We start from the raw sequence: 13,155 nt of genomic DNA, 5'->3' as shown, positions 1-13,155 counted from the left end.
AAACTATGCACCAGCACAGTATGGCAGCTATCAAGGCTGACTGGAGGGATCTCTGCTGCTCACTTTTAACTTTACAGCTATGTATGAAAATTCACATCATCAAAACCAATTTTTTTAATAGTAGGACTTTTACATTAATCATATCCAATTTTTAATTTCTTATATAATAAAACTTTAATATTTGAAATCTGTTGCAAAACACAGAACATTCACTAACCAGATCAGAAAGAGAAGGTCACCTGCAGCACGCATACACAGACATCTTCAAGCAAGCCCAGAATAAAATACCTTCAAGCCTGGGAGTCCACCAGCCAAAAGAAAGACCACCTTTTTAGTAAGGCAAAGGACCTTACAGCCTCCAAGTTACCTCTATAATGTAGACATTTGTTTTTTATCAAATGCTAATGCAGGTATTTAGAAAAGTCCATCCTCGTGAATTACAGACATACAGTAAATTGCTGATACAAAAGGGAAAAAGTCTGAAGTGACTTTTTCCATAATTATTAATTTAAATCTTTTAATGCTCTAAAAACGATCAGCATTCTAATATTTAAGAAGACATCCCACACCTTGGTAGAGTTAATTTATTACCTGATGGTACTTCTTGAGTATGTTGTGCATTTCTGCTACATCTTCACTTGTTATAGTTTTGATGATATATCTTTTGTCGTAGGATGTATGAAAGCGGGCACCACTGCGTGCTTGGGAATCATTGGCAAGGGGTGCACTTCTTGTCAATGAATTCTGTCAATTGATTTAGAACAAAAAAAGCATCAAGTCAGACAGGAGTACGTAACTTTTATTTAGAGCACATATAAACAATTTACACTTATTTTAAAATATTTTTCAATACATCTGCACCAAGCTGAATTCTGAAAAGCACGTATTCACAGACTACATTATCTTGAGAAAACAATTCAAAAATATTCTGAGAAGAAAAGCATGTTTGAGGAAGGTATTGCTCATCACTGGTTCAAAACCCATCCTCAACATTTAATAAGAATTTATTGGACATTGGTAGACATATATTATCAGCTTTGGGGAAGAAAACATACAGTAATTAAAATCCAGAAGGAATACTGCATTACACCACAATAATTATAAAGAGATGATTCATCCATAGTTATAGTTTCACTTAACACTTAGTGGGATTTGTTCTTGAGACAGTGTCATCTGGTACATAACCAAGATCACAGTTACATTTCTGAGTTCTAGTACCAGAGCTATTCCAATGATTTAATATCTAGAGTTAGGCAAATAACATTGTACAATACCCCCTTTTGTAGAATAAACCTACCTCCATACTGTCTCAAGAGGAGAAAATTAGTTAATGACTGTACAGCATTTAGAAGAGAGATTAAGGACTATTTTTAGAGTGAAGTTTAAAATTACTGGTGCTTCAACAGAAGAAAGTGAAGCCTTCTGCTTTTTTCAGAGAATAAATAGTATCTAGGTTAGATTTCTTTATACTTACAAAAACAACCCCCCCAAAATTAGAAGAAATATAACAACTTTTTGCCTGGAAACATCTTTCTTTACCAATAAGAACATATGCCAATTGTTATACACTTGAATTGCACTAAAAAAAAAAAGTAGTAACAGCAGCAACACAGCCATGAGAAAACAATGATGTTTTGGACCCCCTGTATATTTCCATAAATATGAACATACTCTGAAAAGATTAAACAAGTTAATGATAGACTACTGGAACACTTCTATGTTTATGAAACAAACTTGCAGTAACCATCTGGTATATCCCTACTTGTAGCAGAAAACCCCAGCTCCTGCTATGCTTCCTCATTGTACCATGCTGCACAAACAGCTCTTGTTAAATTGAAATATACCTCCCTTCTTTCCACATTCACATAGCATAATGTTCTCCCTGCTAGGTGAAAAGCCATTTTACTTTCAAAGATAATTTAAATAAAATGTTATATATAAATGCATACATTGCAGATTCCTAAACTGCAAAAGTTCAGCTCCAAGTTACAGAATGAATGTTTGTGTGGTTCATGTTGTGACCATGAACTAAGTCACAAAAGAGATTTGCACTAGAAGAACAATGATGCTCTGAGAGAGTTATTACCAATACACTCCATCTACCACATTCAGGTACCAAAACCCACACAACCTTATGTTTGTAGGACTTCTGTTTTACTTGGAGGTTTTAACCATTGGTAAATCTGTTTACATGCTCTATGGACTTCAGCAGGAGCTGGACATGCAGGTTCAAGCCCTGCAACAGAAGGTCAGTAATTACTATAAAGTAATAACCTCAACCAAGAAATTAGGGTAACCATAGGCCCCAGTTTAAGAAGATACTTGAACACATACAATTATGTCTCTGTATTTTGGAGGTTCATTGATTTCAATAGGCCTTCAAGCATTTTTTAATTTATCCCAACTGTGGGGTGCTTTCTGAAATCAATTTAACATGAAATAAAACCATTTTCCCACAAGGTTACCTAGTTCAACAGAAATACTCATGAGTAGTGGGAATAACAGTAAATCACGTAAAAGCACACAGTTCTACAAGGGCTTATTAGAATGAAAACCTTAATTATGACTGTAGGAGAAATAAATCTTTTGCACCTCTTTCTATATATTTCTAGGCTTGTACAATGAACCAGAGTAATTACTGATGTCTATGATAAAAAGTGACACCTTTCTCTATTATCCTCTCTACTCAGGAATGAATGAAAGGATGTGGGTGCTTCTTTAAGGTTTATAAATCAACATTTTTTCTAGACTAATCAGAAGAGAGCTTTAGGGACACCACTGCAGGCATTGCAGTTCCTTCTCTACACTGGCTTTTGGACAGTCAGTTTTAACAAATATATGTCCTGATACACCATCACCTCACACAGTATTGAGATCATAGAGAATTCAAGTATTACAGCAGTTGTCTTTGCCTGTTTTCAGATTTTTTTCTGTTGAAATTGATTTTCCACCACTCCATTACTGAAAAGTTTTAATGCATTGAAGTCTATTCAAGAAAACAAGTATTATAAACTGATTAAATTTTTTTAATGCTACACTTGATACCAGCACTCCATTAATTTTCAAATTGAATTGTGGAGGTAGTGGTAGAAACTCTTTGTGCTCTATAGTCAGAAATTAGTTTTGTTTCCAGGCCTATATTTAACAGTTCAAGATGAAGAGCTGATAATAAAAGTTAAGATCAAAAAAGAAGTACAAATTCAGTTGCCTTCATCACAAATTGAAAATATAACGTAATGTAATGATTATTTTTAATTTTAAAAAGAAGTGAACATATGGGTAACCATTAGTGTATGTAATGAATTAAACTACTGCTAAGATATTCAGCTATAATTCAGTTAGTAATAATAAAGGCTACTGAGTAATTACTTGTTATTGTTCCCAGCAGAAAAGAGTACATTATTTTGAGGTTAACTATTGCAATAAAGCAGTAACCACAGTATTTTGAATGTATTTTTCCCACAGAACTCTAGTCTTTGGACTATAATCCATATAATATAAACCTTGAAAGCAATTAACCTGGCAGGAGACTTAAGTTGTTTAGCTATAAAAAGCTGCAAAAGAGGGTATTTATTGGCTGGTCAGCCACTAAACATCTGAAGGAGGAGAAGAAGGAAAATGTGAAGTACATGAACTCAAGGTTTCAAGTACTCTTAAGGTGTATTTTAATATCCTTCATGAATAGATTTTCATATTTGAGTGAAACACAGGCCTGGGTTGTACTTGGTATAAAAGAGATGCTAGTTGACTGGACATTAGAAAATGTGATGCACACCTACAAGAAGATCCAGAAGAAAGATCCAGGGAAGTACAGGTCTGTCAGTCTGACCTTGGTGCCAGGGAAGGTCATGGAGCAGATCCTCTTAAGTGCCATCATATGTGCAGGACAACCAGGGGATCAGGCCCAGCCAGCACAAGTTTGTGAAAGGCAGGTGCTGCTTGCCTGACCTGGTCTCCTTTTCTGTGATAAGATGACCACTTAGTGGATGGGTGAAAGGCTGTGGATGTGCCTACCTGGACTTCAGGAAAGCCTTGGCCACCACTGCCCACAGCATCTCCTGCAGGAACTGGCTGCTCATGGCTTGGCTGGGGCTCCGTTGCATGGGTGTGAAGCTGTTGGCACGGCCGGGCCCAGAGGCTGCTGGTGAATGGAATTGCAGCCAGCAGCGCTGCCCAGGGCTCAGTGCTGGCACAGCTCTGTTCAATGTCTTTATCAATGACCCACATGAGGGGATCCAGGGCACCCTCAGGCAGCCTGCAGACACAGCGAGCTGGGTGGGAGTGTTGAGCTGCTGGAGGGCAGGAAGGCTCTGCAGGGGCATCTGCACAGGCTGCACTGATGGGGAGAGCCCAGAGCTCTGAGGTCCAACAAGGCCGAGTGCCTGGGCCTGCTCCTGCCCTTGCTCACAACAACCCCTGCAGCTACAGCCTGGGGCAGAGTGGCTGCAAAGATGCCTGGAGGGAAAGGTGCTGGGGGTGCTGCTCAACAGCAGCTGAACATGAGCCACAGAGTGCCCAGGTGGCCAAGAGGCCAATGGCATCCTGGCCTGGCTCAGCTATGGAGTGGCAGCAGGACCAGGGCAGAGATCATCCCCCTGATCATCCTCACTCAGCACTGGTGAGGCCACACCTCAAATCCAGGTTCAGTTCTGTGCCCCTCACTACAAGAAGGGCATTGAGGTGCTGGGGAGAGCGCAATGGAGCTGGGGAAGGGTCTGGAGCACAAATCTGATGAGGAGAAGCTGAGGGAGCTGGGGATGTTTAGCTGAAGAAAAAGAGGCTCAGGGGTGACATTATCACTCTCTACAACTGCCTGGAAGGAGGGTGCAGCCAGGTGGGAGTCAGTCTCTTCTCCCAGGTAATAAGCAAAAGGACAAGAGGAAATGGCCTGAGGTTGCCTTCATCTCAACAGATCCCTGTTTTTCCAGCAGTAGCTTTTTCCTCTCCTAATGAAAATTTATTCTGCCTGATTGCTAACTATAATGAAAATCAATTTGCAAATACAACTATCATACCAAAAATGTTGCTAACAAGAAAATACATCTCTGGATAATTATTTAGCTGCACTTTACTTTTTATTAATGCTTTAATGGGTTACAGATAGTGATGCATTTATTTTTTAGTAGGTGGTTATTTTATTAGTCATTATCTATATCAAGATTAATTAAGAATGCACATAGCTATCATTTTACCACATGCATATTAATTTGTCAGAATAAACCAACCAACTTCATGCTAAGCAGCATCTTTCCATACATGCACAGATAACCCAAGTGCCCTCTCTAAAATACTTTGACTACTAATAAATTAAGAGCAAATGTTTAAACATTAAACATGTTTAAATAAAAAACAACCTCTACTTAAACCTTTAATTAAATTAAAGTCTTTGAGGCTTTATTTTTATTAACTCCCCACTCTTGTGATAGCTCTCTCAATACAATGCACTTTTCAGGTACAAAATGCAGTTACTTGTAACTTTAAAAGCACATAGAACATAGAAGACATTTAATATTACTATTTTCTGTGTTTTCTTTTGATACTTGCCCAAGTTTGTTAAATAAGTGTGGTTTAAAAAGCAGAAAAAAGAAATTTAATTATATCATATTGTGCAGATTACTAGTAATTGCCACTTTCTTATGTTGATAAATACATAGCTGAGTTTTGTCAGTAGATGATTCTATTTGCAATGGCTAATTCTCCCTTCTGTGAATAGAGAAAAGTTCAAATTCCTTCTCAAGTAAACCTTCCAGGTACCTTGCAAAAAAACCCATCTCTCAACTATACTAGTTATACTTGTTTATAGATGGAAATCAGTCTTCAGTAAAACACATCTACTGTTGCCTGGTGATGATAAGACTGAATCTTTAACTAGAGGGATAACAAGAATTGGCTTCACTGGCAAATCATCATTAACAAGTAAGATCAAGAAACAGCTTCACTGAAAGGATCAAACGAGGAGATTTTAGGGTCCTCAAAGAGGAAACTCTATGGCTTTTAAAATCTACTAGGATTTTTCCCTTTTGATGTAGGTGAAGCTAACTTACCTGTTGGACTCAGACTGTTCAGGCATTTCATTGAGCCAAATACTAACATTAACACTACAAACATTAACAACACTAATATTAACTAAGTTAACAGTACATGTTTTGGAATTGAAGAGATTCCTCATTAGAAAATGTTTCTTTTAAGACACTAAATGGCCAAGAAGGTCCTATACTTAAGCCACTTTGAAGCACAGATATTAGAAAACCTACAACTAGTAAGAAATATTAGAAACACCACATGTGGTATCAAATTTCACTTTTAAGTTAGACTTTATATATATCAAGATAAGTTAACAATTTTAACTTACTCTGGGGTTATCTTGTGCAAGTTTTTAAGATCTTAAGGCAGACAATAATAAGAAAGTTACTCAGTCGTGCTCATTAGACAGACTAAAAACACACATTTATTTGTGTTGTACTGCCCTGTTGTTCAGACAACTATTGGTCACATTGTATAGACTCTCCTCTTACTGTTGAATGCAGTTTTGAGATACAAATGGTAGCTTCTGGGATCCAGACAGCTTTTGCCAGAACACACAGATAAATTTCAGTGATGACTTGTATGAAAAGTAAGAAAGATAAGTTGCACTGTAGACATCTGTGCACAAATTCCTTGGAAGCAAAGTTGATTGAACCTGCCTAAAGAGAGCAAGCTGTAGGCCCTTTCCTCTGCTTGAATCCTGGAGGAAATTCAGCTAAGAGAGACCCACTGGGGTCCCTGGCAGAAATGTCTCCTTAAGTGAGGCGTCTCTAGTGGACTAGGGAGGAAATAAATAATGAAACACAAGCAACTCCCTTTTCCAAAAGGAAAATATAAATGGGGTTGAGGGAGGGGGAAAGGAGAGACCCAGAGAGAGAGATCATGGCAAATACCAGATTGAATTCCCTCTGGCTCTGCTTCTTAATTAGGGGAAGTCTAAGTGGAATATGAACAGATGGGAAATGAGCCACTCCTCACTTAGCACAGACAGATCTATGAGCCACAAAGCCAGAACAGGGAGGATATCCTTCAAAAAATGAAGAGACACAAAAAATGCCCAACTCTTACCCTCCAAGAGACACAGGTTTGATGCTGTAACAACCCATTGTACCATCACTTTGCTAGGACACAGCTCCTCCCTACTGTGCCAGGAGCCAGCAGAGCATGTCTCTAGCTGTACAACATTGGAGGTATTAGCCCCATTAAGTTAATAAAAATCAGCTACTTATACAATAGCATTAGCGAGCTCAAAATTCAAAGTAGTAAGGGTCAGACTGCCCTGTACCCTTCAGATTTTCCCAGCCTTCTCCAACTCTTCCATGGTGTGCCTTGGATCTCTGGCACAATTAAAACATCTGTCAGCCAGGCATACCCTGTTCCACTTAACAGCTTCACTTAGCAACTCCCTGCAAGTCTCCTGCTCCGAGTGTGCCAATTCCCCATCCACTTCTCATTTGTGAAGTTTTAATCTTGTGCCTGCTGGTTTTTGGTCTCAGGAGAAAGAAAAGGTTTTGTACTTTTAAAGTGTGAATACTTTCATGAGGTCATTTAAAGACCTAAATTACTTGTGTAATTACTTATACAACTGAGACACATTTAACATGCCAAACTCACAGATACCTCTACTAGATAAATTTCTCCATACATTCCTCTCTTTCTCAAATAGTTTCCCTCTGACAAGTCACTGTCTGGAAGCTTAAGTGCCCTTACATAAATGAATATATTAAAAAAAACCAAAACATCCATACTGCATCGACTAGCAGGCAACTAGAAATATTCATTTCATCTTCAGTGCTGAGAAGCTACAAATCACAAAGAATTTGTCCCATACACATAATTAATTTTTAATAAAATAATAAAAATTAAAAAAAGCTTTAAATATAAATTACTGAAAGCTACACCATTTACTAGCACTTAGCTTCCCAGAGAATTCTTGAGAAAAAAAAGTTAATGAGCACACCAAAATTACATGTCATCATTTCACCCAAAACCAGGATATCGTTCAGCAAATTACCTAAAAGGTTGTTTAATTTTACTATAGACTCACTCTCTCTTGTTTCCCAAACCCTCAGCATTCTGCACAGAGTTTTATTCCCTACAACAAACATCTAACAGGTAAGGAAAAAGGTTTTTTCCACAGGTGTTTTTAGGACCTGATCTACAATTCTTTGACATTCACAGGAGCTTCTTCTGGAGATCTCAACAAAATTTCATGAATTAGAATCCAACAGAACTGCTTCCATCAGAAGCTATTTTATTTCACCCAGCACTTCCTAAACTGAACTCCAATCTCTACTTTTGGATTAGGTAAGTTCCAGAAAGGCAGTCCTGATTTTTTCTATCTTCAAAACACCAAGATCCACCACAACAGTTTTTCTAGTATTTAGCCATTTGTGTTGTTGGAAAGGTGAGTTTAATTCTGAATTTTAATTATTTTCTTCTCTGGTCATTCATATTTATTCCTAAGTACCTAAAGATATTCACACAGTATTTACTTCTTAACTCTAATTTTGCAAGTGCAGCAGGTCAGACTCTGTCACTCCCAACCAAATGGCATTTTCTATGTCCTTAAATTCCTTTGACACTTTTCTAGTATATTTTCTACATCCAAATTTAAACTTCCTTTTTTAAAGACTGCTAGCATCAAAACTATATATAGTATTAGCTTCAGGTATAAAACAAACAGATGTCAAAAAGAAGTTAGAACTCTTCTGGATCTTCTTTTTATGCCTTCTAATTTATCCACCCTAGGGTGCAGTTACTCCTATTCTGAAGGTCCCCCTAGTGCTAAATTCCCATCCTCTTTGACCTCTTGTTCCTTCTCAGAGATACCACCTCCCTGAGCAAAGCCCTCATCTCTGTAGTTCTGCACTCCTTTTTTAATCATATAAGTATTCATCTCACCATATTAACAGGATCTCATTTGGACAGGCTCAGAATGCCAGGTGATCAAAGTGGGTTTTGTACAAAATCTTTGACTTTATTCTGCTTCAACATTTGAATGGATTTTGCATCCTCTGCAAGATTTCACTACATGAAATGTCAATTGCTTGTTGACAATTAAATTTTGACTGTTATTTAATTATCCATTATTTATATAATTTTTTTTGTTTTTTATTATAAAGCTCTGCAATAATTTGCATTTTTAAAGTCCAGGACACAAAATATCACAGCAAATAGTTTGTAAGAAGAATCCTCAAGAGTCCTTAGATGCCAACTAAATCTATCAATTGGAAGTTTATTTTTACCTTACACATTGGTCAATAAAAATAGCAACCTATTGTAATTCAATAACAATTATGGTATGACACAATGTCAGATATCAACAAAACAAAGCTAATTTCCAGAAAGGCTTTGAATATTTCTAAGAGTAACAAGTTAAGCTTGTTTGGAGCTATTTTATCTAATTGAAACTATTTTTAAAAGAAAACACACGGAGCAAAGCCACTGAAGTACAGGAAGAACTTGTCCCCCATCTCACATCATAACTGCAAGCTATATTTATAACTGGCAAAGCATTGCTCCCCTCTTCAAAGACAAACTGCTGGTGAGGCTCTTCTTCTCTGCCCACTTTGCTTAAAATGTTCACAGCATGAATTTTTATCTCCACAGTGGGAGGCCAAGGATTAGCCCCAGTCTCCAAGAGGGTGGAGAGATTTAAAGGTCAATTTAATTAGCTCATTCTAATCTCTCACACGCGTAATGTAAATGTCATTGTTTTCTAACTGCTACTTTAGCAGACAAGATCGTATTTTAGAAACTTTGAACACATGAACTGTGTGTTGGATGTAATACAAAAACTGTATAACTAATTTTAAAAGGGATCCTAATAAAAATTGCCATTGAGTCAGACCTTTTTCTAAGAAAAAGGGCAATAGGAAAATTCTGGTGGTAAAGCATAGAGAGCTTTAGAAGAACGGTAATCTTTCAAACTGACTGGCTTAACAGCTTCTCATTGATTTAAATCTTCCCTGTTTCAAGATGTCTGGACAAAGGCAAACAACACTTTCTGGTGCTGTGATCTCATCCAAAAACTAAAATGAGCTTTACAAGCTCAACGTACCCTAAAGACAAATCAGATCACATCCCAGACTATTTAAGAGTGCCTCTGGGCAAGCTTTGCATGAACAAATAGGCAAAAAGAAGTGCACAGATGATGCTCTGCGATGACTGAAATCATAGGTCAGTGGAAAAGCCTGACAGTGGCTCATGGCTGTTGGAGGATGATGTACACACGTCTGGCTGTTCTCCACTGTCAGCAGCACAAGTCACAGTGCTGGGTCTCTGGCCCAGGCACAGCTCCCCAACAAGACAGACCTGGAGCTTTCCCCAACCTTTTTTTATTTTTTTTACAAGACGTCAGGAATCACAGATATGGAAATTAAATCAGGATTACTGATTAAGAATGACATCAGAGAGACAGTGTCATACAACTGACATAGATGCTCCAAGGTTATTTGCTGTAATTTGAAAGTAGCCCACTTCTGAGATTATTTTCAGGACAATGTTTTGTCAGTGACTTGTAGAGGGAAGAAAGGCAAAGCACTGTGTTTTTTTTAAAAAAACAGAAGCACCAAATCCAGAGATATCTGGGTGGTCATAGAGGGACTGGAAGGGATGAATTTTGGGTCTATTTTGTATGGTGACACTGCTCTTGCCATTAAGCAGGTGCTTATCTGGAAACCCTGCTGCAGAAGCATGACCAGGCAACACTGATCTCTGACACTGGAAGGTCTATAAGGAATCTGACATGGAGAGAAGCATACCTGACCTACCAGCAACATGCTACAGCACATTCAGGGCTGTACCCTCCCCTGCCTTTGCCGGATATATGGACAATATATTGCACGATGATTTCTTGTGAGCTCATAAGCATGGCTCTCAAAAGGCCTATGGTGAATGCCATGGGATCCCCAAAAGATGAAAACAGGACACCCATCAAAAATATGGAGCTCCTTCTATTATCATGTTAAGATGTGGTTGCACACACTCCAAACACCTATGAACACTTTTAAAAAAATTGTATTGAGGGAGTGATTACTATGGAGAAAAATGTGAAAAACTTTGACAGAGAAACATGAACAATTTATTTTTTGCATTGAGCTATCCTTCCAGGAGAAAGGTGATGGGTTCCTTGACTTCCTTGAATAAGAGTTAATGAATAAAACATGAGGGTCTTTCCTAAATCAAGCTATCCTATTGAGACCATAGATCTGGATTTGGAGCTGTCAGCTTAAGGCATGCACTTGCTTTGGAAAGAGTTGTGGCTCTTTTTCTGGGAGCCTTTTCCTTTTAGCCCTGCAAAGCTTGGCTTAATGCCTTCCTTTCAATATCTGTAAGAACTCAGGAGTACCTATCAGTTTGTTCTTTTGATGTTGCCAGCACATGCTAAATTACTATTTTCCAGTTTGAATGCCCACTCGTGAATGATACTCAGTTTGGCCAGGAACAGCCAAAAGCAAGGCAAATTAAATGTTTTCTAGGGAAAACTGAGAGAAACCACAAGTTGGAATTTCTGTTGTCATATGTACTAAGGTTAACTCCCACCATCACTAAATTATTATTTGGGCTTACTTAAGGCACTAAATCTAAGAACATTAGATTTAGATTGAAAAGTTCATTTTTTATGTGCTGGAAAGACTACAAACAGCAGAGGTTTTGTTACTACAGCTGGTTCAACACTTTAGTACCACCACTGCCTATACTCACATCAAACAAGATGTCAGCAGTCCTGAATGGTGACACCAATGTCTTGGTGTCAATGTCCATTTGGGATCCACAAACTGTATACTCTGCAATAGGAATCTCATCTGACAGACAAGCCCAGGAACTTTTCAGGCATTGACAGACTTACCATGCTAAAATAAAATGACTAGCACTGGTATTTTCTTTACAAGACAGTTCTTGCTTTGCTGATTTTTAATGCACTTAACGGACTTAATTGAAGAGATTGTCTTAGGAATAAGCTGCAACTTCTAACATAGTTAGAAGCTGACCTTGCTGTCTGTAGTTTGATGCTGGAGGTGGCTTGTTCTTTCCCAAACCAAGGGCCAAGAAATAAAAGCATGAATTTTAGTGCAGAAGCACCAGCTGAGAGCACTGATTCGTATTTGTTTGTCTGAAGAAATAAAGTATTTTGCAATCCAAGATTATATAATTTCTTAAGATGATGTCTTAGCATTAGATAAGTCATGTAAAATGAACAAAAATATTTAGAGATTGATAAGAATTTTGATGATCTGAAGTTTAGATATCTCAAAATAAAATTATATTGAAGGCTGACATCTAAAAAACAAGCCTGGAATTTGCATTGTTTTCCTGATGCCTTGCTATGAGTCTAGACTACAAATCTTTCTGCATAGAAAGTTCTGGGAGATATTGAAAAGTATCCTTAAGAGCCTTATCAGAAAATGTTGGACATGAGTTCATATGGTTTGTTAATAAAGAAATTGCTTAAAAGCAGGAACTCTCATTAATTATTTTGGATTTCAAGCTTTTATATGGAAAAATGTTCAGAGAAATATCAAGCATAGGTAAATGAAAAAACTTGCAGAATCATCTGCCAAAAGTTCTTAATGAATTCTTTGTCCTGTACAGAAAATCTCTACAAACTGCTCCTGCAGACAGGAAAAGTCAGATCTGAGCCTGTCTCCTACTACACTGAGTACCAGAACTTGCAGGGCAGTGAGCTGTGCTCTCCCTCATCCCCAGCAGAAGGCTCATCAGGTGCACTGGGACATTGCTGCCCTCTGGTATGAGCAATTGGACTTTACTGGGCAAGAACCCAGTCTTCCTCTGCTGCCTGGCAGAACCCAGATGTTGTGTTCAGCAATAACTTTAAGCAAGAACAGATGTGTTGGAGCACAGTAAAAGAAGTTTCCCTTCCCAGAGCAACAGCAGCAGAAGCATTTGTTACAGCAGTAGATCCTATTTTTCTACAGATTGTTGGGGGTTGTTAGGTGAGCTGTCTGCCTGTTAATCTCTCATAATTTTGCAGTTTACAGAAGCTAACCCTGTAATTCTTCTAACAGGACTCTACTTTTGGATTTTCTAAGGTAACAAATGACTTGAGAAGCAACCCTAAAGAAAAACAGCTATCCCATTAATTGGGATGGGGGAGAACAGGGTGGG

The 13,155-nt window shown here is 38.0% G+C and overlaps 1 protein-coding gene across 2 annotated transcripts in view; it reads right to left on the bottom strand.

The window, feature by feature from the left end:
• Positions 1-13,155, bottom strand: part of PIP4K2A (phosphatidylinositol-5-phosphate 4-kinase type 2 alpha) — a 107,820-nt gene that overhangs the window by 32,412 nt on the left and 62,253 nt on the right. For both annotated transcript variants that reach the window (XM_071428826.1, XM_071428825.1), the window contains exon 4: positions 592-744. In XM_071428826.1, the coding sequence (XP_071284927.1) occupies positions 592-744 (153 nt within the window). The remainder of the gene's footprint in view (positions 1-591; positions 745-13,155) is intronic.

This window comes from Agelaius tricolor, unplaced genomic scaffold (assembly GCF_023055355.1).
Source record: "Agelaius tricolor isolate 1412-34295 unplaced genomic scaffold, bAgeTri1.0.p SCAF_6, whole genome shotgun sequence".
Classification (NCBI taxonomy): Eukaryota; Metazoa; Chordata; class Aves; order Passeriformes; family Icteridae; genus Agelaius; species Agelaius tricolor.
Note: the sequence above shows the minus strand (reverse complement) of the source record. Positions and strands in the feature narration are given on the sequence as shown.